At 46.1% G+C, this 27539-nt stretch overlaps 1 protein-coding gene across 2 annotated transcripts; it reads right to left on the reverse strand.

Annotated features, from left to right (window-relative positions):
* Positions 1-822: 822 nt before the first annotated feature.
* On the reverse strand, positions 823-20845 carry Gosr2 (golgi SNAP receptor complex member 2). Of its 2 annotated transcripts, XM_005070059.4 has the most exons (6): positions 20689-20845; positions 14049-14113; positions 12450-12558; positions 11461-11593; positions 8948-9088; positions 823-3441 (listed from the first exon to the last, which is right to left on the reverse strand). In XM_005070059.4, the coding sequence occupies exons 1-6, from the start codon at positions 20715-20717 to the stop codon at positions 3280-3282; spliced, it is 639 nt and encodes a 212-aa protein (XP_005070116.1). In that variant the 5' UTR covers positions 20718-20845; the 3' UTR covers positions 823-3279. The 2 variants fall into 2 exon arrangements, with proteins under 2 accessions (XP_005070116.1, XP_021082821.1); XM_021227162.2 differs by lacking the exon at positions 8948-9088.
* Between the last annotated feature and the right edge of the window lie 6694 nt (positions 20846-27539).

The raw sequence follows: 27539 nt of genomic DNA on the forward strand, positions 1-27539 counted from the left end.
CAAAAAGCTATGGGGAAGCTGGCAGTACGGAAGTCTGGTCTTGGCCTGAGGACAGGTGTCACCCTGTCCTATTCAGCCAGTATCCTGCTTCTCTGCTGTGCTTGTTTTCCTGACTTGACATGCCTCTGCTTTCATTTGTTTGTGGTCCTAACTTTGTATTTCAGTTTTATCTATTTCCTTTTATGTGGGTGAGTAATTGCCTGTGTTTATTTCTGTGCACCACGTGTGCCTTGACCTTTGTAAGTCAGAAAGCGGCTTTGGATCACCTGGAACTATAGTTAAGATGGTTGTAACTATCCTCTGGGAGAGCAGTCAGTGCTCTTAGCTGCTGAGCCATCCCCCCAGGCCCTGTCTCCTTGTTTTTTATTATGAACGCCCGCAGTGCTGAGGGCAGAACTCCGTGCAGAGTGAATGCCAGGCAAGCACTGTGTCAGAGTGACAGCCCAGGCCCCACTTGTTTCTGGGGGTCCTCAACTCTCCTGGATGAGGCAGGCCACAATGAGACTTCAGCTGGGACTCGTCAGGGTTTACTCTTTACACACACATGCAGATCTGGTTCCACATTCTTTCCCGTGCTATCATCCTTAAGAGAACAGCTCTCTGTCTAGGAGGCAGCGGTACACACACACATGGCAGGATTACCCGGGAACCTTAAGCACTGTTCTGAATCAGAAGGTCTGAGGATATCCCAAGAGCCTCCACTTTCATGTTCCCAGCTGCTTCTGAGGCAGCCACCCAGCCCGCAGCTCTCAAACACTGTGCATGAAAGTTTCTGGCCTGGAAACAAAGGGGTAGTCATGACAAAGAATGCCAAGTGCCTTCTTAAAGTTTTCTAAATAAACCTCAACTTTATTCAGCTGACATGTTCTGAAAACAAGGGGTGTAAGTATAATTTGCCAATTAAAGCGATTTAAATTCAACAGGGCAAGCTGGCTTTCAAGAAAGCTTGGAGCACACCTGTAAAACCTAGACTACTTACTTGGTCCCTGGGCTCTGCTTTCCTTAAAGTGGCCACACATGGATTATACATCTATTTAATACAGGTGCCCTACCTGCTTTACATCACGCCTGTATTAAGTAGATGTATACTATTACACAGCGGCACCAAGCTGCACACACCACCTGCTGGGCTGCAGCTAGAACTCAGTCTTACCCCACTAGAGGGCATCCATTCCGGCTCTGGCCCTTTCCACCACTGAGGACAGTTGTACCCAGTCAGGTCGGGGTGATCTCACAAGGTACTGCATGGGAATGCAAGGGAGGGCAGCCGTGAGGCAGCCAGCTCAATGCCCTCAGCATCCAGATCCTCTGGCTACTACTGTTCTCTACTCCCAGGTAGTGAAGACGCCCACCCACTGCAACTTTTATTCCAAAGTTAGGGAGACCTGGCTGCGAAGGCAGAACATCAGGTTTATCAAAGCCAAGGAGCACTACAAAGACAAGTGTGGGAACACTGTCCCAACCATCACTGAAGGGCAAAGGGCAGGGAGCTTTTGCTGCCCACATTTTGAGTCCAAATGGCTCAAGTTTTAACTTGTGCATCTTCCAAAGCACGTTGTCTGATGGGATTGTGGGGTGCCCAGGGGGCAGGGCAGTCAGGTCTATGCAGTCTAAACTCCATTTTATGGCCAGCCAGTAGCTCATGCCAATTTGTGTCCCCAAAGTGAGACCTAGGTCTGAAGATGCTACAAGCTTCCTCTCTCCTCTCGGGGCCATTGTTTTCACTCCACAGAATTATCAATTCTCCCTAGAGGAGTCACAGATCCTTACTTCCTGGCCACTGAGGGCCCATTTAGCCTAGAGCGGAAGGAGCAACAGACGCTGAATCTGACCAGAATCTGAAATTAGTACCCAGGAAAGACAGGTTAAAAGTGTGACTGCTGATAAAGTTCCCCAAAGGGATCCCACAGATGTACCCAAGAGACCAACGCTGCTACTCAATAGGAGAGAGGTGGTATGTAACACACACTGTGAAGAGGGACATGGCACAGAGGGCACTTAAGCAAAGATAAGCAGGGCAATCAAAGGTAGGGTTAATACTGACCAGGTTTCCAGTTCTGAGGAATTCTGGGTGTCTGATTGTCCCACCATGAGGCTACTAAGTTTAGGATTGTTTGGGTGGGTCTGTGACTAGAGAACAAATAAAATCACTAGATCTTTCTGGTACTTTCAGAGACTAAGCACAATAAGTGTGCTCAAGATATATTATTTTTCAAAAAAAAAATTCTACAATACACCAGGTATTGATATAGCCTTAATCATGGCTGGGCAAAGTAAAAATGACCTGGTCCCTGAAACAGTCTCATAAAGATATACTTACCAGGGACATCTCCAGGGTGGCCTACAAGGGCTGGGGAACAGGGAGGGTTAGTGGATTGATATATTGCTAATATATTTCAAGGGAGAGGAGAGCTAGTCACAGGAATTTGAGATGGCAAAACTAGATAAGTCTGCAGCTTATAAATCACCCTTTGCTCATGGCTACTTTCAAAGGGGCAAAGGCCCACCCACTGAAGTCTGGGTGGAGGTGCCAAGCTACTGTCTCTCAACTGTAAGAGTCAATTGCTGTATTAACTGGAAAAACACTGGTGACTCAGGACTTGTGTCCAGACTGAACACTCCCCAGGAACACTGCTGGCCTCACCTCAGGAAGGACAAACACCCAGTAACCGTGGCATGGAAAAGCTTACACTATCAGCAGCAACTCCAATGTCTCCACTTCCCTGGAGTAGCTGCTTCCAGGGAAGTGTGCTGGTGTTAGCAGTTAGTCACCTACGTGTCATGTTTTCTTAGGGGTTGGGACTAGGGAGTGGCTAGAGGATGTGAGAACTGATCTATCCCAGAAGGCACAAGGAAAGACTTCTTTCCTCATCTTCTCACTTGTGTCCCAGCCCACCCATCAGGAGCCACAGAGGGCGGGTGATGACAAGGAATGACCAGTGTGGACAGTCCTGTGTGCAAGCGTCACCATGCAGGCTTTCCAGGGCAAGCATTAACTGTATGGACAGACCACAAAACCCACCCATCCCTCCCCCAGTGAGAACCAGATAATAGGATCTTGACCCACTTCCTAAGCACCACACATCTTGGTGACCCCAGTTCCCACTCCCCAGATGTCACAGAAAACAAAGCAGGTTTGATACTAAGCCACAATTAGTCCTGGGGGGAGGGGTGTCTTCACAGTTAAGGCATACATTTCAAAAGGTGGCCTCCCAGCCCACTTCCTGCTTGCACATGTGCACACAGTGGGAAGGCTATTCCGTGCTGGGTACAGCTGGCTCATGTCAGGTACTGTACCACAAGGAACATGACTGCACAAGTGAGCAGCATCCCTCCGATCATGAAGTACTTGTCTTGGAAGGCCCGCTTCTCAATTAGCCTCATCACTGTGTTAGACAAGCCGAGCATGTTGGCAATGTCAAGGATCTTTTTCTGAGTCCCCTGGGGAGATGAGAAGAGAAAGAAAAACAAGGATCAACATAATTGCCAAGGGTAGTTAAAGAGCACCACAAGTCAGGGTTTTACTAAGTGTCCTCTTGGTCATGCCCAGATACGAAAGGCAACACTCACCAGAGATAGATTCACTTGTGTTTGGTCAAAGGAAAAGAAGCCTTTCCCTCAAATGGTGCTGGAACTGGCTACATATCATGTATATATGTACACTTCATGTATAAGTAAAACAAAAAAGTGAACTGTGATTCACATTACATACAAAACTTGGGGCTGGGAAATGGCTCAGTCAGAATGTTTGCTGTGCGAGCACAAAGACTTGCGTTTGGAACCCCAGGATCCATGTAAAAAGCTAGATGTGGTTAGCCTATAGCCTTCAGTGCTGTAGGTGGCTGAGGAAGGAGAATTTCTAGGGCTTGCTGGCCACCAGTCTAGCTCCAGATTCAGTGGGAGGCACTGTCAAGAGCCCTAGAGAAGGGCACCTGAGCATTTGAGTAACACTCATTCAAGGCGGATCTCCAAATAAACACAAAGACGGAAACTACAAGAAAGCTTCTTTAAAAAAGACAAAAGAAAACAGAAAATCAGAATAAGGTCTGAAAACTGAGAGGCAATCCAGTTTATGTATCAACCAGAGGATAAATAAACACACTATGGCATAGATACACATGGCTCAGAAATAAAAAAGACCTAATTAGCACATGTAATCAAATATGTCATAACACGAGTAAACCTTAAAACCAGAGGAAGAAGCCACACACAACAGTATGAATAGTTATGTTTAGTTCAGTAGCCAGTACACCAATGGACATTGGACCTCCCCCAACCTTTTAAGGTACTTTTGTTGTTGTTTGTTTTGTCTTTCGAGACAGGCTTTCTCTATGTAGCCATGTCTCTCCTGGAACTCACTATATAGACCAGGCTGGCCTCAAACTCATAGAGATCTGCCTATATGCCTCTGTGTGTGCCACCACTTCCCAGCTTTTTAAACTACTATGTCATACCTACATCAATTCATGACAATTGTATCACATATATACACAAGCAGACATATCCCTCTACTAATCACAGGTAAACTATATATGAGTGTCTTTGCTGAAGCTCATTCAATTTTTAGAGGCAAAGTAGCTCAAATGGGAACAAATAAACTCAGAAAACTAGAGAAAAAATAAAAAAATACATAAGAGTGGTCAAGATTAGTTACACCGATCTGCTGCACCTATCTTTTAATATTATTTTTATTTGTTTTCGAAATAGGGTCTCCCTAAATAACCCAGGCTGGTCTACAACTCACAGTCCCCCTTCCTCACCCTCTCCAATGCTAGAATTCAAGGCATGTGCTACCACATCCAGCCTTTCCTACCCTTTGAATACACAAGTATGCACTGTGTGCATTCAAGCTAAAATTTTTGCAATATTAAGTGGAGAGCTGCTGCAGGCAGAGCCACTATGAGTGGAAGAGCCTTGGCAGAGTGTAAGGCGAGCGGAGGATAGACTCAAGGCAGACTAGTCAAGTCTTGCTAGGATCAGGGGCTGGCCTGCCTACTGGTCACTTATACTTTATCGTGTCCTGTTTTGTTCCTTATTTGCTTGTTCCACTATTTTGTAATTAAGGCAAAGGGGTTCAACTAGTCTAAGTATTGTGAACCACACATCAGAGTGTCTTACTCAAATATTCTTACTCTTCTGAAAATACATCTAATTTCTTCTTCTTCTTCTCTCTTTTTTTTTTTGGTTTTGTCTTTTTTGTTTGTTTATTTTTTTTTTCTCAGTGAAACAGTCCTGGTTATCCTGGAACTCACTCTGTAAACCAGGCTGGCCTTGAACTCACAGAGATCCACCCGTCTCTGGCTCCCAAGTGCTGGGATTTAAGGCATACCACCACTGCCAGGCCTAAATACATCTAATTTCTACAAACAACTTTAAAAACATTTATTTATGTGTATGTATGTATGCCTGCATTTATATGTGTGCCTCTATTTATGTGTGTGCACCACGTGCATGCAGGAGTCAGAAGAGGCATTGATGCCTTGGAACTGGAGTTACAGACAGTTAGCCACAATGTGTGGGTAGTGATAATCTAACATGGGTCCCCAGAAGAACATCTCTCATGTGCTAACAGACCTTCTGCTCTACCATAAATACCATTATTTCCTAAGATGAACCTTAAAGCAGCTGAAAAGACAGGCTGGACCTGGGGCCAAGGATTGCTATTGCTCTTGGGCACAGGACTGGTGGATGAGATGCTGGACAGTGGTGGGCAAGGACAGCTAGTAGGTCTTCTCCAAGAAGGCTTACATACAGCCTGAGAACAGATACACACCAACTCTTAGCAGAAGGGGCCACAATAGGAATCATCAACACTGAACAGTTTCTGTGGATCGCAGCTCCCAAGTAGCTCCAGTTTAGCTTTTCAGTTTTTAATTCTCAGGCTGCTTTCATTTATATACAGTATATGATCAAATGTGCAAAGTCTTCTTTGGTAACACTCTTGCCTTGTGCTAGTGCCATGATTTCTTGTCAGCTAACAGCCCTTGCATCCAGTGCCCAGCCTATGATCTAGCTGGAAGCAGCACTGCTGTCAATGGCCTAATTACCCAAAATGTTCCATTATTACCAGTTTTCTGAAAACTTCTACAATGGGTGACAGACAAACACTACCCAGACACATAAGCACCACAGACTGGGTTCGTGCTCAGCCATATTCCTGTGGACACTTCTAGACTTTATATTTTTAAAAGCTATCTGAAAAACTTCCTCAGCTCCAGCAATCCTTGATAATGACCCATTCACTTCATAGAGTAGAAATCTTTAGGGCTTCTACTGAGTAAGTAGTTACAGTTGTTATTAACAAGTAAGTTTGAAGTGGGAAAAGAAGCAAAGGCTGGGCATTTAATCCCAGCAGTTGGGAGGCAGAAGCAGGCAGATATCTGTGAGATCCAAGGCTAGCCAGGGATACATAGAGAGAGGAGAGAGGAGAGAGGAGAGAGGAGAGAGGAGAGGAGAGAGGAGAGAGGAGAGAGGAGAGAGGAGAGAGGAGAGAGGAGAGAGGAGAGAGAGAGAGAGGAGAGAGGAGAGAGAGGGGGAGAGAGGAGAGAGGAGAGAGGAGAGGAGAGGAGAGAGGAGAGAGGAGAGAGGAGAGAGGGAGAGAGGAGAGAGAGAGAGAGGGAGAGAGGAGAGAGGAGAGAGGAGAGGAGAGAGGAGAGAGGAGAGAGGAGAGAGGGAGAGAGGAGAGAGGAGAGAGGAGAGAGGAGAGAGGAGAGAGGAGAGAGGGAGAGAGGGAGAGAGGAGAGAGGGAGAGAGGAGAGAGGGAGAGAGGGAGAGAGGTAGAGAGAGAGAGAGAGAGAGAGAGAGAGAGAGAGAGAGAGAGAGAGAGAGAGAGAGAGAGAGAGAGAGAGAGAGAGAGAGAGAGAGAGAGAGAGAGAGAGAGAGAGAGAGAGAGAGAGAGAGGGAGAGAGAGAAGACATAAAACCTCTTCTATATAAATGCTGCCACCCACCACAATAAACTGCCTAAACCACATGGCCTGGTCCTCCTCACTGTTCCTTAATGTTTATTGTATTTACAGCTTCTTATGAAATAACAAAACTCAGCATGTGTCATGACACACAGCGCCCACTGTGCTCACATGGACGCTCTAGCCTCTAGTCCCACATTTGTTTTCTGAAAGGAACACCCATTAATAAGCAACTGAGAGAAGGGGCCAGGTGAAAGAGACGCACGGTAACATGAACAGAATTCAGAGCCTATGGTCTGCCTAGACAAGGATCAACAAGGCAACAAGCCTCATCAAGAAGGATCTTGAGCCAGGAGTGGTGGCGCACACCTTTAATCTCAGCACCCAAGATGCAGAGGCAGCAGATCTCTCTGAGTTTGAGGTCAGCCTGGTCTATACAGCAAGCTCCAAGACAGCCAATGCTATGTAATGAGACACTGTTTCAAAAAACCAAACAAAGGAATCTTGGGCTGGGGATGTGGCCCACTGGTAGAATGCCTGAGAGCATGCTATACATGAGAGCCTTATATTTGATTCTTTATATTGCAAATAAAAATAAAATGGTGGTCTCAAGCCAAACTGGTCAGCTGTCAGGGGAGACTAGAAAAAGTATTCCCAATAGTGAGGAAATGGGTGCTCTGTTAAAGATCCTGCCTTAGAGTGAAAGTGCAGACTACTTTGTGGCCATGCCTTCTAGAAACACCTAAAAGTGACCATTAATCTCAAAAAGTCCCTCTTCCCAAGATAACACCAAAGCAATTATCCCCGTTCTTTCATGCTCCCCTTAAATGGTTTGGAAGAAAATTGCTTGGTTCAGGTGGAAGAGATCAAGAAAAAAAGACAAGCAAAGGAGGGACACTGAGAAAGTGAGTCAGAGTCACAAGGTTCAAGACCCACCACCTGGACAGGTGTCCTGGCAGGCCACCCCTGCTACAGTGCACATGGACTCCTCAGTGCGGCTGCAGGACGAAGCTAATACTCCATCAATAACCTCAACCCCACTAGCTTGCATTGATGCCACATGGATGTGTTTTATAAGTCTGAACTTCTCCTGAGCTGTACAAAAGAGGGATGTTCTGTACCAAAAAAAAAAAAAAAAAAAAAAAAAAAGCAGGAGAGCCAACTGGTATCTGTGCAGACTTCTTTAGTGGCTGTTTTGAAAGGGGAGCACCCTCCTGGGCCACTGGAAATGCTGTAACTGTCAGCAGGAGGTGAGCATCAGCAGGCCTATCTATTCCTCTCCCTGGTAAAGATGGCGGGAGCTGATCAGATACACACACTGGAGGCCTATAGAGCAGACGGCTCAATGTGCTACAATAAAAACTAAGATAATAGGCACACTTCCAAGTGACTTTCTCACAACTCAATGTCTGGCAATGCCTTATTCTGGGGGATCACACTCTGATAACAGGCAGAGCCCATACCCCCAAGCCATCTGAAACACCAAGACTGACATCAATCTGTGTGATGTTTCTGTAAACCACTCCCCGGGGTCTGGGTCAACAGTGCCAACAGGGCAGACTTCTTGGACATGTGGTTGCAAGAGGAAGAGATGCATGCAGACCACCATGTGCTCTGGAAACCACCTACTGCAGGCTTGGGTAGCCTGAAGGCACAATCCCTGGGATAAATACAAAACAAAGCCTCCATCATAACACACTCTACAGCTGCAATCTCAAAGAAAACCACCTTAGAAGATTGCCATGCCTTCATTCTTAAACGAGAAAATCCAAAGAAGCATCTCTCAGTCTCTCACTGGTCCCTCTGTAGCAACCTCAATTTCATGCAGGGTCAGTAAAAAGACAAAGAAAGCCCTAGCTACCAAGAAATGCCACTGGGTTTCATTATAAGCACTGGCAAACTTGCAAGCTCAAGGGCTTGGGCTTACTGTTGCAACATCATGAGCTGGGGACACAGAAGCAAAATACAAACACAGATGCTAAACTATAGGACAAGGTCAGAATAAGAGGCCTTCTCTCTATTCTCCAACAGGGACCCCACCTTCAAGGTCAGTCTCTGGGCCCTCAGTCCCTCCAGAATACTGTGCCCGCCTCCAATGAGGTCATCCATGCCGTGGTGAATGTTCTGGAGGGAGGAATTAAACTGCAGTGATTCATCCATGGGTATGGTGGTGTCAGAGTCCTGTGAAAGAAACGCAGGCACTTGATTAACTTCCCTTGCTAGTCCGCGCCTAGGGGCTGGTGGCATCTTACTACTCTGCCTTTTGGCCGAGGTCAAGCCAGAAGAGCCAGAGGGAACAAGGCAAGAATCAGCAAACCGAAGAAAAAGCAATCAGAGGTGTGTGTATGAGGGCAGGGGTCTGCTTACACAACAGCAGAGGAGGTGTCAGGCCCATTACTCTCCATACGAGTCCTGCTACCGTGTTGCGTTCTGTATCTGTCACATTTCCCCACTGAGGAAAAGCTAGCTATGCCTTCAAGACTTCATTCATTTCTCCTAAAGGTTTTCTCTGGCTCCTCCCAAAGATAGCTGCTCAAACGTTCCTTCTTGCTCATGTGCTATTACAAGTTTGCTTTTGTTCTTTAGCTATTTTATCTAAAGTTGTCCCTTTGGATAGACTGAGACTACAGATCAAAGAAGCAGTGCTTTCAAATGAAGGCTTAAGGGTGTTCAGGATAGGAACACACTTCTGAGGAAGCAGAAAAAGGTTGCTAAAGAAAGGAAGGCAGCGGGAAGAAGGACAAAGACCACAGACTGAGTACAGGCTATCCGAAAGGCTTGGGACCCATGTTTCAGATTCTAGGACTCTGCAGACTTTGGATTGGAGTTTACCTACTGAGCAGTTCCTTTGGATGCTGGACTTCCAGACGGAAGATGCCCTATCAGTATAAACCAAGTCCTTTTACTTCACAGGTCCATTTCCCTAAACTCTCTCGGCATGCTGGGAGTTATTTCTGTTCTCCCCATTTTACAGATGAAGAAAGTGAAGCCCAGAGAGACAGAATAACTTATCCAGATAGGCAGGATCCCAGGGCAGAGTGCACAGCCAACTCTCAGTTGTAACCACACTGTAGACAGAAACACTAAGAACAATTCTGGTGGCTCTAGTCTCACAGTCTGGGCTGGGGAGAGGACCAGGTGGTCACCAGTTGTGAGTGCTCTCCTTTCTGCTGCCTGACTAACAACCTCCTGCCAGGCAATGCCCCTTCTACCACAGAAGCCCCAATTCCCAGTCAGGAGGATAAAGCATTTGCTCTGCTGCTCAAGTTCAGAACCTACCTTCAGATGGACATTCTGAATTTCCCACTAACATGAGAACTCCTCAAAGGGAGGACCCATGTTTAGTAATTTTCTCAAATGTTTTACTTGGTACCTTGGTGTTGACTCTAGTATTTAAGAGAATTAATGACTCCCCTTACCTGACAAGCACTTATTGACTTCACACAAATCTGTCTCACATTCATTCCCATCTGAAAAGGGACGGGTGCTAGAGACTCTCTTTTAGAATAGGTAAAATGACTAAGAAATAAGCTTCACTTGGTGGGTCAATGTTTCTGAGTAGCCTAGTGAATGTGGTGCCACATCAGGCTGGCAATCAACAAAGTAATCCTGAGAGGTCATCTCTGGCCTAAAAATGCCTGAATGTGACATATTTTTCAGTATGCTATCCTATTTAGCATCTTAAAACATGTTGTGGTGTTAACCACCACAATCTGCCTGCCCACCTACTCTGGAAAAACAAAACTATGAAGCCATGTCCTGAGGCACCTGGAGAAATGCACTGCAGCAGGGGGATGGGGCCATGGGTTTATCCTCCTGCCAGTGGGAATGGGGGCTGAGAAAGGTCAGTACATTGCACATTCAGAGAATAATCCTACTGAAGCTACAGGGCAGGGGTGGGGCTTCTAAGAAATCAAACATGCAAACCAACAGGTTATTCCAAAAGACTGAAGCTAAGCAATCCACAACAGTAAACATCTGTTAACAAATTTCTTCAGGAGTAAAAACATTTCAATGCATCTGAGGCTAGAAACACACACACAAACACACACCATGACAGTGCCTGAACAAAACATATACACAGCACAATGGCAGTACCACACACACATATACACACACACACACACACACCACCATGACAGTGCCTGAACTAAACATATACATAGCACAATGGCAGTACCACACACGCACACATGCACACACAGTACCATGGCGGTGCCTGGAGGCAGCTTACAAATGCTGTCATCTGCATCTCTACAGATGGGCTAAGTTCTAGCCGTCTGTCTCCATCTGATCACAAAAACACCTCAACTGTGTGATCTTCCACCTCTGCAGTGGACCAGCCTCTGCCCACTTCTCCAATTTAACCGCTTCCTCTTCAGGGTTTTGCGTTGGAGAGAAATTCCCCATCTAGGTATGGTCTTAGTGGCAATGCATAAAATTTCCTGTCAGTCCACTTGTTCTCCTCCTCCTGCGTCTGCTTCAAGCAACCCCCTAAGAGGTGATGCCTGGTGACCTGCTCTCAGTTCTGACACCCCCAGTGTCTGGCTTACGTTAGTGGTGAAGGTTCGAGACAGAAGCTCATCTCGCTGTCTCTCCTGCTGCTCCCTGGCATGGCGCCGGTGCCGGAAGTTCCTGAGGGCTGTCTGCAGGTGCTGGACATCATACTTGAGTTGGTCGACACGGCTGGAATTAATGACACAGAGATTAAATTCCAGGGACCAAAGGTGGCACACTTTGAGGCAGCCTGGCTTGGTACTCAGGGGAGAAGACCTTGCTTCATTTCTCCCCACAACGCCCGCACCAGTGCCTAAACTGACAAGCAAAGATGCCGAGTCAAGCAGCAGCTTGTGGTTTAGGTGGGTGGAATCACACACAATTCCAGCAGCTTTGCTTAAATGTCTGCTGGACTGCACCGCTTCAGGGAACAGGTGACAGGAAGCAGGCTTGATGACCCCTTCCTGACCTTGCACGAGTTATTCCACACTCCTGGAAGAAGCCCAAGGGCAGCTTTGAGGTAGAGCAGCAATGAGTTTCGTGGAACTTTTAGGAGCAGGGGTTGGAGTGTTGGTGAGGGAGTTTCCTTTGACTTTCATGGTGGAGTATCAAACATGAGATCAGTACTTCATTATAAACAGACTGATTGAGGCGATTAGGACCAGGGCATGTCAGCCCAACAGAAGCCAGTGGGAACTAAACAGCAGAGCCAAAATCCCCAGAAGCATTAAGCTTTCAGTGGCTAGGGGTCTGGTCAGAAAATGCATACTTTCAAAATGACCTCAAAGAAATAAGAGATCATAATCATCCCCAAAAGAAACATGGGACCATGATCACAGGCTTCTGAGAAACAAACCTCATACTTTTAATCTGGAGGGTATACTGCTTAGGTAGAACTCTGTATTTTAGGCAGACTTATCTTTGCATTGTCTACATTTCTTTAGTATGTACCCAAGTTTTCAGTATATCCTACAGCTTCTAATGGGAGAAAGGGCAGCCTCGGTGGGCCTGCAGTATCTGAGCCATGTCAGGGGTCAACACTCACAGTTTGGCACTCTGCCTTTTATTAGGGGGCTCCTTGCTGGACAAAATCTCCAGACGCTCTAGATGGCTGAATATCTGGTCTATGCTTGCTTGGATTTCATTTTCTACTACTGCACAAAAGAGAGAGGGAGAAAAAAATAATTACTGGAAGAGATAATAAATCGAAATAAGAGTGATAACTTGTGCCGGGTGGTGGTGGCACACGCCTTTAATCCCAGCACTCAGGAGGCAGAAGCAGGCAGATCTGAGTTAGAAGCAGCCCTGTTCTACAGAGCAAATTCCAGGACAGCCAGGACTACACAGAGAAACCCTGTGTCAACTCCCACCCTCAGAAAAGTGATAAACCAAACATTTTTCCATAACACAAACAAAACATATGTATTTCAAAAGGAGCACAATGCATATAAAGATGAATCAATTCAAGGCATACTGTGTTTCAAAGCATGTATATACTTATAGCTACACATAGTTGTTAGCTGTTCTGTTTTTAAAGAAGGCATGTCTGAAGACATAAACTCTCCACCTTTTGAAAATAAACATTTAAAAATTGCCTAAATAGCTCTGTTAAGCTAAATGTTTTGATATAGCTTAACAGATATGGTTAATAAACCCCTAGTAAAAAGGTGACCAACTGAACTCCTCATAGATGAGGCTAAAAGAAAAGCAAGAAACAAAGAAACGGGACGGTTAGTATGAAAACACCAGAGGAATTCTGAAAGCAGGGGTAGCTGGCATGTGTTGGAGCCCTCAGAATAGACCACATATCAATAGGAAAGACCCAGGAAAGAGCCCGCAGAGGTAGAGGGTGTGATAGTCACTTTCCTTATCCCCTTTGATAAGGCTGTCAAAAAGACCTCTTTCCATTTCTAATCAGGCAACCATGAGATTGTTGGGAAGGCAAACAAAGGCCAGTGGGCAGAAACTAAACTGCACAGATCAAGTATCCAGGCAAGAAATGACAACCCTGGCACCAGCCTTTCCTAGGACTCCGCCCGCACCTGCAGCAAACGCAGTTTAGATTAGGGCACACTGCAGGGCGCAAAGCTAAGGGGAGCGACGGAAAAAGAGGAAACGGAAACAGGCCTAGCGAGAGCTGGGCAGTGAGGTGACAAGAGCTTCCGTGGGAAGTCCCCGAGGCTGGCTCTGAAAGGGGCACTTTGGAGCAGAAATGAAACTCCAAACCACAACCCCACATGCCTCTCAAAAGAAACTGGTGTGGGAACTAATTAATATTGCTAGTTGTTTGAATAATCCTACTAAGAAGCCAGAGTTCTCAGCTCAGAAGAGATGGCCAGTTCCAGGTCAACATGTCTGAATTTTCAGACTAGGTAATTAGATTAAGACAGATGGAGAGAGAACTCCCATTCCCATAGGGCCATGTCAGGTTGAGTGGAAGGGTAATGGGGGATAAAACTTGTGGGACTCCAGAGGGCACAATCAGGGAGCTCTGCAACTTGGCCATAAGGTTTTTCTGTTCATCCTAACAGCTCATTCCATGCTGAGTCATTAAGCCCCCAAGGCAGAACACAGCCAGGAAACCCAGCCCAGCAGCCCCATGTCATCAGAGAAAGGACTCTGCTCTCCCTGGTTAATTACTCACAGTGCACAGACTGCCTGTCTGCAGTCTCCAGGCGTCCCATGTGAGACTGGGTCTCGTGAACCTGCCTATCAAAGGAAGAGGGAGGAAATGAGTGAGACAGGAATAATCACTCGCACTTCAGTCAGGAAAGACAACTTGTTCTAATGCCATCTTACAACTGATTTAAACTGACAGTGCTGCTGAACTGTAAAATTTATATGTGGTGCTTTCGGGCCACCCATTTTGGCATCATTTCTAAGATCCTAATGCTAATAATAATACTGCTAGCATTCAATGAGTGCTTACTGTATCTGAAACACTGCTAAGTCAATAACCCTGAAAGGAAAAGCACTATCACCGTTCTCATTTTATAAATAAAAACTGGAACCCAGAAAGGTCATGCAAGTTGCTCCAGGCCACACAGCAGGCGATAAACCTCCACCAGGATCCAGCCAATCCCACTCTCTGTTCTGTGACCCAATGTGCTGAGCACTGGTCTGTCTACCAAGAGTCAAAGGGCAAGGGAGATACAATCCTTGCCCCTGAGAAACAATGTAATTAGGAACTGACAGGCCAGATGGACATGAAAAATCCCCGAGAAGAATTACGGGAAAACCAACACACAGAAGCAGAAACAAACAGAAAGTTGAGGAGGGAGCTGTGTACAGTGGGGCAAAGGAACAGAAAGGCTGGGCTAAGAAAGTGTAAACCATGGCATTTGGTAGATGGAAGGAGTTGTGTTCGCTTGTTTTTGAGACAAGATTGCATTTATGAAGCTGAGGCTCACCTTGAGCTTGTGATCCTCCTGCCTCAGTCTCCACAGTGCTGGGATTACTATTGTGCATGCCACCATAGAAAATGCTATGCAGAAGGCTCACAAGGCATTTCACATGGGGTAAAGGCAGGCTTGGAGTGCCTGAAAGACACTGAGAGAAAGAGCAGCGGGGAGCACACAGTGGAAGGACCATTTAGGAGGAAAGCCCTGAAAGATGGGTATCTCTTGTTTGGTAAACATCTCTCTCTGACAATAGGAGGGTGACTGCCATCTCATTTGGAAAAGCAACAGGTCCCAGACATTAGGCCCAGGGCACTCTCTGGAGACTCTCCAGGTCAACATCACCTTCGAACCCTTCCTAGTGGTTCCCCATCACTTGTCAGCTCTTGGAATGCTGCTTATGTTAGTCCCAATGCCTTCTGTGCTTATACAGGCACTACGCACAGAGCCAGTGTGAAGGAGACCTCATCTCCAGTCCATAACAGAAAGCAAAACAACTTTTCTCCACTGTGAACTTTATATACCATGAACTCAAATTTTACCACGGCCAGCCAGGAGCACCATCTTGCTTCCGTGTGTCTCTGGCTTTTTCTTTTCTTTTTTTTTTTGGGGGGGGGTTCAAGACAGGGTTTCTCTGTATTGTTTTGGAGGCTGTCCTGGAACTTGCTCTGGAGACCAGGCTGGCCTCAAACTCACAGAGATCCGCCTGCCTTGCCTCCCGAGTGCTGGGATTAAAGGCATGCACCACCAACGCCCGGCCGTCTCTGGCTTTTTCACAGCTTTCTGGTAACTTCTAAGTGTGACCTATGGCACCAGAAGCCAATCCAGCTGTCTAAGACTTCCTGAATGCTTCAAGGCAAGCCTTGTAACCATGAGAAGCAACCTGTCAGCTGTTTCAGGAAGGGAGCTTTGGAAGGGATGGGGCGGGGCAGAGGCAGTGGAGGTACAGAGACTGATGCAGGGATGCAGATGGAGGTAATTGATATATGGAACACTTGGATGAGGACAACACCAGGGGCTGGTGAGTTGATGGGCAGGAAAATTAGGATACCTATTAGTAGAAGTAGGACACCGGCAATGAAATAAACTTGTAATGGTGACTTAAAGCAAATCAGAAAGTTCATGTTATTATCCACAGGAATAGGAATGACAAAAAAGAAGAGGAGGAGGAGGAGGAAAGAAGAAGAAGAAGAAGAAGAAGAAGAAGAAGAAGAAGAAGAAGAAGAAGAAGAGAGAGAGAGAGAGAGAACAGAGGCAGCAAAAACATAACCAACTCAATTCTGAAGAAATATATGGAAGTTGACTCAATAAATAGCGATAACAAAAGGGTTGCAGATAACAAAAGGGTTGATGTCCAAAATATGTAAAGAACCCCTACAAATCAACAGGAAAAGTTCAACAGAGCAATTTTTTTTTTTTTTGGTTTTTCGAGACAGGGTTTCTCTGTATTGTTTCGGAGGCTATCGGTCCAGCCCAGCCTCGAACTCACAGAGATCTGCCTGCCTCTGCCTCCCGAGTGCTGGGATTAAAGGCGTGCGCCACCACCGCCCGGCTCAACAGAGCAATTTTTAAAATAGCCAAAGAGCTGGACGTGGTGGCACACACCTTTAATCCTAGCACTCAGAGGGTAGAAGCAGGCAGATCTCTAAGTTTGAGGCCACCCAGGTCTACAGAACAAGTTGCAGAACAGCCAGGGCTACACAAAGAAACACTGCCTTCATTGAAAAACAAACAAAAAACGAAACAAAAAGACCAAAGGGCAAATGACAGAAAAGGAAACACAGAGAGTAGACACATTTTAAAAAGATCAACTTCAATGATAACTCTGAAAACACATTAAAACCAATGGTATCATATGCCTCCCATCAGAACTTGAGAACATGGACATAAGTAGGGAAACCATACATGATAGTCTCATACCTGTCTGACGAGACCCTTCAAGTGCATTCTGACAACACCTGGTAGCATCACACACACTGCATGACCCAGTACCACACTTTTAGCAGCAAGGTTTACAGAGATTCTGCTTATATCAAGGACTTGTAACAGATGTTCATCAAAGCATTTTGTACAGATCTATAACCCACAGCCACACATCTATAATAAAAACTTGTAAGTTTTTGGCAAACCAATTATGTGGTAAAAATTGATGAGACTTGAAGCTATGGTTTGTTTATTCCACAAAGTGTGACATTCTATTGCCCTTTTCATGGGTCCTGTGCTGTCCTTATGGTGATTTTGTTTGGTTTTTGTTTTTCAAGACAAGGTTTCTCTGTGGCTTTGGAGGCTGTCCTGGAACTAGCTCTTGTAGACCAGCCTGGCCTCGAACTCAATAGAGATCCACCTGCCTCTGCCTCCCGAGTGCTGGGATTAAAGGCATGCGCCACCACCGCCCGGCTCTTTCTTTTATTTTTTTGGAGACAAAAAGAAACAAACAAACACAGCGGTTGCTTTATTATGTAGCCTTGGCTATCCTAGAACTCACTATATAGACCAGACTGGCTTCAAACTCAGAGATCCACCTGCCTTTTGTTTCCCTAGTCCTGGGACAAGTTGTGTGTGGCTTGTGTGTTGGGTTCTCCACTGTCCTCTGTCAGCCTACAGGCGGAAAAGCAAGGCTGACTGAAGGATGCTCCTTCAGGGGGAAGCAGCACTGAAAAGCACCCGATTCAAGATGAGTGGGGACCACCCCAATAAACACATCTTGGGGGGAAGAAGAGAGGAGGAGGAGGAAGAGGAAGAAGAGAAAGGGGAAGAGGAAGGAGGAGGAGGAGGAAGAAGCAGCAGCAGCAACAGCAGCGGCAGCAGCAACATCAGGCCCATGACTGTCTGGGGTCTTACAAGGATCTTCATGACCAAAGACAGAACTGGAATGGAAGCTCTTGTCAGTCCCTTTCAAGTCTGAGATTCTTAAGGACAGGTGAGACAACACTACCTTAAAATCACTCTTTGGCCAGATAAAAAGAAGAATTTTAAGAAATTTCAGAGAAACATTAACGACTTTCCCCATTTAATTTCTATTTATAAGTTCTGTTTGGCGATAAATGAATGAGAAAAGATATAACCAATAAAGTAGGTCCAGCCTCTACATTCCATGCTAGGAAATAAATGCAAACATGGCTGGTGTGACTGGCATGGTGGAAGTTCCTACCTAATACAGCACTTGGAGAATCCATTTCCATTCAGCTGGGATCCAGACAACACCCACACAGCCAAGTGACAGATACCCAAATAGGACAAACATGAGGGTGTAGACATGAGAACAAAAGAAGTTTCAGGCTTTTCTATCATGGGGTCCACCATGGACTTGAGTGATAATATAGGCAAGCAAAGAGTTAGTACACATTAAGCAGGAGGCATTGCTGTAGCACTGTCTGCTCTTCCAGAGGACCCACTCCAGCTGCAGGGGATTTGACACCCTAACACATAAATACAGGCAAAATACCAATGCACATAAAAACAAATAAATAATTTTAAAAAAAGAAGTCACAGCCGGGAGGTGATGGCGCACACCTTTAATCCCAGCACTCAGGAAACAGAGGCAGGCAGATCTCCGTGAGTTCGAGACCAGCCTGGTCTAGAAGAGCTAGTTCCAGGACAGTTTCCAAAAGCCACAGAGAAACCCTGTCTCAAAAAAACAAAACAAAACAAAAAAACAAACAAACAAACAAAAAGAAAGTCAATGAATCTGTTGGGCCCAATAGTGGTAACAACTATAATCCCAGCAGGAGCCGGGACAACAGCAAGTGAGGGGGAGGGGGAATGTCATGAAACTACCTACCCACCTCCACGATACACGGTGACTATATGTGCTTACTGCCTCTGACCACCATGAGCAAGATAGTGCTTGGGAGTTAAAAAGATCTCAGTTGCAAATCTAGTTCAATTATGCAAGATGACAGACTCTTTGCAAGTCATTTAACTCCCTGGTGCCTCTGTCTTAACTATGCAACTGAGCTTCTAATGGCAACAATAATTTGAGAGATTACAGAAACCAATGGTTGTGTGTAACCTAAATAGCATCAAGTTAAACTGCTGTTGCTTTTAAAGTAATGAGTGTGATGGTGTACATCTTTAATCCCAGCACACAAGTAGCAGAGGCAGGTGGATCTTTGTAAGTTTCAGGCCAGCCTGATTTTCATAGTGAGTTCTAGGTCAGCAGGGGCTACACAGTGAGATTCTATCTGAAACAAACAAGTAGTGGGTTAACCTGGGTGTGGCGGTGCTCACCTGTCGTCTTAGCACTTGGGACAGAGGCAAGCAGGCTATAAGTTCAAGGCCAGTCTGAGCCACAAAGCAAGTTACAGGCTAATCTCAGCTATATAGGGAAATCCTGTCTTGAACACACATATAATCTCTCTCTCTCTCTGTGTCTCTCTCTCTCTCTCTCCACATCTTCCACTCTTCCTCTATAGTTAGTCTTTACACCTCATAAGGCAAATTAACAAATTGGTCTTGAGATAATAGTTCTTAAAACAAACTACTCATTAAAACCACCTGGAAAGCCTGTTCACTACAGACTTGTTTGTATCTAAGACCTACTTAACCTGCATTGTCTAGAGATGAGACCCAGAATTGCAGACTGGACAACACAAGGAACAAATATAACCATCTTTACAAACACAAGTATCTCAAAAATGGAAGCCTGGCTATTAGCTTCTCCATGAAGCTCACTTTAGTGAACAATTACTGAAGTATAAAATGTCCTGTTTTTCATCTTTTTTTTTTTCATTCATTTGGTGCTCAGGACTTTAAATGATTTAATGTCAGTGTACTTTCACAGTAAGAGATAATCACAGATTAGGTCCAACGTTCTAGAGAGATGTTCCAGAGAGTATGTTCTGATGTATGTTTTGTCAATTCAGCAAACAGCATATTAACCTCAATGCACGACTAGGCCCATGTAAAGGATCGGTTCTTAGTCATGCAAGTTTGATTTTCTGTTTCATTCCTTTTCCAAGTGACTCACAGGCTATTTTTTAATCTCTTACTACACTTTTTATATAATATGTAAATTGTCATTATAATGTAGTTTCCATATTTTCCCCTCTCCAAAATCACTTTGTTGCCAAAGTAAAAAGAAAACCATAAACTTAGAATATAAGATAGAAAAAGAGTAGCCACCATCTTATTTCCAATCCTTTGTAATGAGTTTACTAAGGAGGCCGGATGACTACTTTATTTCATTTTCAGACCCAGGGAATATGACAGTTCAGTGTTGTAAAATCAACAGAAAGGCCTTAAAATGGCATAAGTATGAGCCCTTATCACGCCCAGCTACATAACACAGCAAGTTCCCAAAACACAGGCCAACATGAATAAAGGACACATCAAGGAAACTAATTTAGTTATGAATAGACAGTCTTAAACTCAATTTCCTTAAAGCTAACTTACCCAATGTGACTAACAATAATAGTCTATGTCACCTGTATTTCTTTAAATCACAAAAATATGTTCTTTAATAACCAGTCAAGAATACAAAACGCTTTTTTCGTACAACCCCTGACACTCCCACTAAGCAATGAACTCATGGACACAATCTTCGTCAACTGCTTCTCTGTTCTCGAAGCTCTACCAATCCGGAGGACTACGCTGGCAGGTGCTGGACAATGTACTATAACCTGCGGCGGGTGGGGGGGGGGTGTTGCTACTTTTCCTTCCCAATAGGCCGTCACGGTTTGCAGTCTGCAGCAGGGGCTACCCGGCCCGAGCCTTCGCACCCACACCGGCCCCCTCTCGCGGCCGAGGACATCCCGCTAGGGACTGAGCAATGCGGAGCAGCCCCGGCGGAAACGCTCGGCCTCCACAATGGCAGTCGCCAAAGCCCCGAGCCCCGGGAGTCGCCGCCCGGGCCGAGCCCAGCCCGCTCCCCGACGCAGCCCTCACTTGTGCGTTTGTTGGTACAGCGGCTCCATGACGCCGGCCGAGCCGGCCTGCGGCTTCCTCGGAACACGTCCTCACAGCCCCACTTCCGGCTTCCGACTTCCGGTCTCAGGACCCGCCCTTGTGAGTAGGGCGCCCGCTAGTGCGCCTGTCCCGTGGTGGTTGTGAGGTTGCAGAAGGGGTTGCGAGAAAGGAAAGCAGTACGCGAGGGGTGGGTGTGGCTCGAGGCTTGGCCCAGCGGGGAGCCAAGGGGAAGGTTTTTGCTGGAGCCTAGCTTCAGGTTTGAATCAGGTATCGGAGAGGACGGTCGCGGGGTACTGACGTCAGAGCCTTAGGGAGAAGTCGCTGGCGACTTTCTCCCTCGCTCTTCGCCGCGCTTTCCGGCTTGGCTTCCCTGTGTAATTTTGGGCCTGGGGATTTCTCTCCTCGACACGAATGCTTTTCCTGTCACGAACTTGTCCGTCCCATCTCCTGTTGATTTCCGTTAAGCCCACAGCGCGTGCGTGTTTAACTTCTTGTCCTGTGTGACGTGGAACAACCAAATTCCTCCTGGTCTTCAAGAAGTTGGACTAGACAAGGAAATACGATCTGTATACAAATAAGCATTCCAAAAGGTAGAAAAATCCCAATAAATGCAAAGATAATGAACTGAACTGGGGTTGTCGTCAGTGGGAAATTTTTAAAAGACGTGCAGGGCGGGTGACGTTTGGATTAGGATTTGGAAGGGCTCAAACACTTGTCTTCACCTAGGCCCATCTCATTTCCATCCATCTAGGTGCTTATCTACAGTTCCTCCCAAGGGAGGAGTTGTTCCTCTTCCTTTAGTGAGTTGAACCTTCTATTTTCCTGTATCCTGCATCCCTCCCAGTTTTGTGTCCCAAGAGACTGCCTGCCCATATTCATTCTTTCCCTAACATTAAATTTCCCGCTTCCTCTCACATTTACTGAACATCTACTGGGTACCATGCACAGATGTGTGGGGTAGGAACACAAACAAAACACATTCCTGAAGTTTCCCTTTCTCACTGTCTATTGAGAAGGTTCGTGCCTTGAGGCCACGTAGCAAGCAGCAACATTTAGGTTATCACGGATACAAGGACCATTTCTCTGGAGAAGAGCAAGAGGGATTCAGAATCAAGAAGCCTGGGTGCCGGGCGGTGGTGGCGCATGCCTTTAATCCCAGCACTCGGGAGGCAGAGGCAGGCGGATCGCTGTGAGTTCGAGGCCCGGCTGGACCGACAGCCTCCAAAACAATACAGAGAAGCCCTGTCTCGTAAAAACAAGCAAACAAAAAAAAAAAAAAAAGAAGAAGAAGAAGAAAGAAGCCTGGGTATGGGACACTCAAAAATCAATAGAAGGTTTGGGGAGGGAACGGCTGCATTTCAGCTATGATTGGGGAGGATTAGATAAAGGGCTACTTTATTAGATTTTTAGTACTTCAGTGGCGAGGAATGTGCAGGGAAATATGTATACTTGTATGTATCAGTAAAATTGTCTTTGGGTTGTGTGGGGCCCTAAGCAAATATTTTTGTGGGCCTTGTTATTTAGGCCTTTTGGTTTTAAACTGTATCACAAAATCCATGGCCCCATATGAAGAACAGTAAGAATAAATAACAGAAAAGAGGAACCTTCATATTCAATTGTTTTGTAATAAATACAGCAAGGACTCCTTACAGTATTCATACATCATAGGTTCCTGTTTGGACCCAGTAACTATATATGTGTTCTTGTCCTTTATTTTTGAATGTTCTATTTCTGGCCACCATGAAAAAATTAAAGGAGAACAAAGCTGTTACTTACAATGTCATGGCTCTTCTGTCTTCATTGGTAGCTCTTGTGCCTTTCCAGTTCCTTGTGCCATTTGATGTGACGTCACTCGTGGTGCTTTGTTCCCTTCCGTCTGCTGGTGATTACCGGCTCGGTCCACTACTGTGCTTTGCTAGTGGTGGCAGGAGTCGCAGGATTGCCTAGAGTCCTGTGTTTGCTAGTTACTTCTGTCATCGCTGAGAAGCTACTTAGGAGAGGGAAGGTTAATTTTGGTTCACAGTGTGAAAAGGTACCATCCATTTTGTCAAGAAAGTCATACTGGCAGGCAGCTTTACGGTGCTGGGGATGGGAGGCTGCTACTTGCTACAGCTCAGCAGACCAGAAAACAGAGAAAGGAAAGGGCTACCACTCTGTTGAGTTTGTCCTTTTTTTCTCTCTCTTTCTTTCTTTCTTCTATTTAGTTTGGGACACCAACCCATGTGATAGTGATGCTCATATTCACGGGAGTATTCTCCCCTTAGTCCTTTTTTTTGTTGTTGTTATTTATGTGCCTATATGTGTGTGTGAGTGCAGATGCCTTAAGAGGCCAGAAGAGGGCATAGGATCCTCTGGAATTGGAGTTACTGGTGGTTGTGAGCCATCTGATATAGGTGCTGGGAACTGAACTCAGGTCCTCTGGAAGAGCAACAAGTGGTATTGAGTGCTAAGACATCTCTCTAGTTCCTCTGAGTGTTTCTTAATGCAATCAAGTTGGCAAATTTGATTGCCATAGCAAGTATTCATAAACACATCAAATTCTGCTAGGAATTTTGTAGGATTAGTGTGCAACAATGTAGCTTCTACTGCGTTCCTGGGATGTAATTTTTTTCAGGGTTTACTGCACCCTGGCTTCCACACACTGAAACCCATTGGTAGAGGCAGGGAGAAGACTGGTTAGTATGGCTCTGGAAGAGAAGTCCCATGTGCAAGGCACGTTTGACTCTTATCTGACACAGCTTGAGATTGACCATGAAGTCATCACATTGATCATAAGGAACAGAGGAGACTGACTGCAAAGGCCAATTGGCCTTACAAAGTAATACTATTAAATGGAAATAGACACGGCCACTGCTGGAGGACTGCCACCATGTGGTGTAAAGCTGTAGAGGCCCAAGTTCCTGTCCTGTGACTCTAAAGGACACAGTAGAACAGATGATGTTTAAGCTACTGAATCCTTGAGTGGGGCACTGAGACAGTGCCTTCGTGCTCAGGATGGCCTCTAACTCACCATCATCCTATATGCTGGGATTAAATGTGAGTCGTCATGTCTGCCATAAGACACTATTTAAGTGGTTTGATATGTAGCAAAACAGATAGTTGACCTGAAAGAGTTCATTATCAAGTCAGGGTGATAAAGATCGGAGCTTATGAAAAACCAAAAATGCATGATAGCATATAAATCTGCCATGGGGGAAGGCTGATGAGCACCTGCCTAGACTTGATATCCACTACTACAGAGGGAGAGGTGGTGAGAGACAGGTAGGGAGGAGATGTTCTTGAACCATGATGGGAGAGGCTTTCCAGAGAGACAGGACCTTAAAGTGCACAGACAATGTATGGTGAGGCAGGCCAAGGTCTCCAGGCAAGTGGAGAGGTAAAGTAGGGATGGCCTGTTTCGGTGATGGTCTGTGTGGTTCCCCTTGACTGGAGCAGAGGGTTGCCTCTACCTTCTGACCTGGGACTTCTGAAGGCTGTTGCGCCTCAGACAGGATGGGTGATCTTCATGCTTCCTCCCTCTGTTTGAGTGTTTAGACACTCACAGTTCTAGGGCTTCAGGATTTGGAACACCACCTCACACTTAGCCTGTTTATTTTCATTTGTGGGGTAGCAAACTTAAAACACAACTATGAAAAATGATTCAGTTTGGTTGTGTATGCCAGCAATCCCCATGACTTAGGAGGCAGTGGCAGAAGAAGCATGAGTTGTGTCAGCTTGGGCTGCACAGAGTGATCCTGCTTTGAAAAACAAAAACAAAAAAGAGTTCTGGCCAGGCATGGTGGCATACACCTTTTAATTCCAGTACACATTCAAGAGGCAGGGGCAGGAAGATCCTGTGAGCTCAAGGTTAGCTAGAGCTTCATAGTGAGATCCTGTGTCAAAAAAATCCATCTGCCTGTGCATCATGATGAAGATTCATTTTTACCTCTGAAACCACATTAGTTTGTGTTTCTGTCTTAATCAGCCTTCATAGAATAATTCTGTTATCCCTTCAAGTCGCCAACACCTCTTCCCCCTCCATTTTCTGCAAATCTTCAGTGTTTCTCAGAAAACCTTTCTAAAACCCAGATACAGGACTACATCCTCCTCTTGTCACTCAGAGCCCATCTTACTAGTCTCATCTCTGGCCATGCTCCCATCCCAGCTGTAGTAACCTCAGCAATCTCCCCAAGGACCGCTGTGTCTTCTGGCTTTGGCATCTACTATTCCCTGTGCCTCTGATGCCTTTCCCTCTGCCTCAGGCCTGGCTGATCCCCACTTACCTGCAAACTCCAGCTGTGATGTCATCTCCCCTGGGGAGCACCTTAGAGGCCTAGGCTGTGGATGCTCAACAACTTGCTGTTTCCCTTTGCACATTGTGCTCCTCCTTGACTCTCAGAAAAGATGTCTCAGCCCTCTGTCCACCATCCTGGGGGCAGGAGATGTGCCTTTTGTCTTTACATAGCTCAGAGCCTCATAACAGGCAGGTGCTTATTAAATATTAGTCCTCCTGGGGTGGGGATGTAGCACAGTGGTAGAATATTTCCCTAGGAATTCCTAGATTCAATCCCCAGTATCACAAAACAGCCATCTTAAATAGATTTTATGTAATAACTCATTCTCCCAAGTATGTTTCATGGCCCTGTATCCCAGAAACCAAATTACTTGAAAACTGGCTTTTAGGTGTTTAAAAATTGCCCACATCACTTGGCTCTGACCAGCGCCAAGGAAGAATAAAACAAAGTCAACAACAAAAATCAACCCACATCAGGAGAGCCATCCTCTGTGAAAAGTCTAAACTTAAAGTGGGTTCAGTGATGGGTAAAATACGCCTCCTTTGACTTTAAACACAGCCCCTTCTCATTCTGTGCTCTCCTCTCCTGCTGGGAGGCAGGACCAGCAGCATCACCCTGCTTGTCTGTGCAGAGACACCGAGCTGAAGAGGACTTAACATCATGGCCCACGCTGACTAAAGAAGGACGAGGACAAGGACCAGACTAGAGTCACATGCCACCCTCCAGGCAGTTGCTGTATCACCAGCCTGCCTTATTGACTCAAAGTGCTTGTCACAGATAAACAGGACACCTCTGGATTGGGTCTGCTTTAGACAATAGCTTTCATCACCCCCCACCTAAGCCTGGGAGACATTGCCTGGCCACCTCTGGGTTTGCTCTGACCCCTTGGATTGAAGCTGAGCAGACGGCGGGGTTGACAGGTCTGAATTCAGGGACTGCAGTGAGCTAAGAAAACATGCATCCTCTCCCAAACCTAGGACCCACCAGGTGGAGGAGATGTTGCCCCAGGTGTTGTGGAGGGGGAACTCAGTCTCCAAGGAAACTGCCCTCTATGAAGAGTCTTTCCCCAAATTGTCTCACGTAGCCATAACAGCCAGGAGCAAGGCAGAGAGAGAAGGGCCCCTGTCTAAGGAAAGCCAGTGTGTTGTAAACAGAATAAAAGGCACTGGGAAGCCCCACTTACCACAGGCTAATGTGTCCCCAGGTCATCAGAGCTGGATGCCCTACCAGCAGCCCTGAGTGAGGGAAAGAAAATTCCTGAGTAACCCCTTCACCTGTGCACAGGGCCAGGGCAAAGGTCTTGCTTCTTATTTTTCTAAACAATTCCCATAGTCCTTTGGCATTCAGAGGGACCACAGCACAGCTTTTAGGAAGAGCTCTCTCCTCACCAGAGAAACGGCCTTTGGTGTCTTCTGGAGCAGGTTGCTGTCTATATGTCGTTCTTGGAAGGAGTGCAAGTCTGAAGGAAGCAGGCTTGCTTGACTTAGACTTGGGGGACTGAATGAGAAATGTGCTTAAGAACATTAATCTTAATATTCTTACTAGGTCATCGCCAGGGCCTGGGGGTGTCTTGATGGTAGTGCTCGCAGACACAAGGCCCTGCATTTGATCCCTAGCACTGGTGGTGGTGGGGAGGGAGCGCACTATCAATTCATTCATCACAAATCTTTGCTGCTAGTGATTGCATCTTAATAAAGAAGGAAACAGGCTCAAAGGACCTGAGTAAGAGATTCAAAATTGTTGCTGTCACGGTCTAAAGCGCACTGCCTAGCACTCTAGCCAATAGCCACAGGGGACCAGTACAAATCACAAACTGAGATGTGTCCTGCTCCCCTACCCCCTGCCCCCTTCCCTGTCCCCCAAGAATCAATGCTCACCCAAAGCCTTGTTCGTACCAGTGAGTACAGACAGGATCTACTACTGAGCTCCAGCATCTCAGCCCTTGCTCTTTCTGATTTTCTTTTCTTTCTTTTGTGTATCTCCTAGAAATTTAAGTACACAGGCCGTATTTGCAGCTCCTGCTGCTTCTGTCAGCCAGTCTCCACTGGCTTAGAGCACACTTTTTCTTTCCTAAGATTCACTTATTTTCGTTTTATGTGCATGGGTGTTTTGCCTGCATGTGTGGCTGCACGCCACATGCATGCCTGGTGCCCACGGAGGCCAGAAGAGGGCATCAGGTCCCCTGGACCTGAAGTTAGCGGTTGTCAACCACCATGCCAGCACTGGGAACCGAACCCTGCTCTTCTGCAAGAACAGCAGTTTCTCTTGAAACGACTGAGCCAACTCTTCAGCCCCACCTTTGGCTCCTTGAAGGCATAATGCTATCTGTCTTCCTCCTCTCCTGCTCCCTCCCTTCCAGATCACTGAGTCACAGACTCTGCCCTGAGTTCTACAGACACTGTAATCTCTACAGCAGGCTCCTCTGAGATCAGGGTGGGGTGTGTGGACAATCAGAAAGGGTTTCCTGTTGAGCATGAATGAGGCTTCAGGGCAAGACCCAGAGGAGGGCAAGTGCATAAAAGTTAAGAATGGTCTCAGCTGGGGTGCACAGGTGGC

This window comes from Mesocricetus auratus, unplaced genomic scaffold, assembly GCF_017639785.1.
Source record: "Mesocricetus auratus isolate SY011 unplaced genomic scaffold, BCM_Maur_2.0 Super-Scaffold_100007, whole genome shotgun sequence".
Classification (NCBI taxonomy): Eukaryota; Metazoa; Chordata; class Mammalia; order Rodentia; family Cricetidae; genus Mesocricetus; species Mesocricetus auratus.

Coding starts and splice junctions, on each gene's coding strand:
- Gosr2 (XM_005070059.4), bottom strand. CDS start 20,717: ATGGAGCCGCTGTACCAACAAACGCACAA. Junction 11,594..12,449: donor AAAAGGCAGAGTGCCAAACT/GTGAGTGTTGAC, acceptor CATTAATTCCAG/CCGTGTCGACCAACTCAAGT. Junction 3,442..8,947: donor CCCAGAGACTGACCTTGAAG/GTGGGGTCCCTG, acceptor TCATCTCCCCAG/GGGACTCAGAAAAAGATCCT.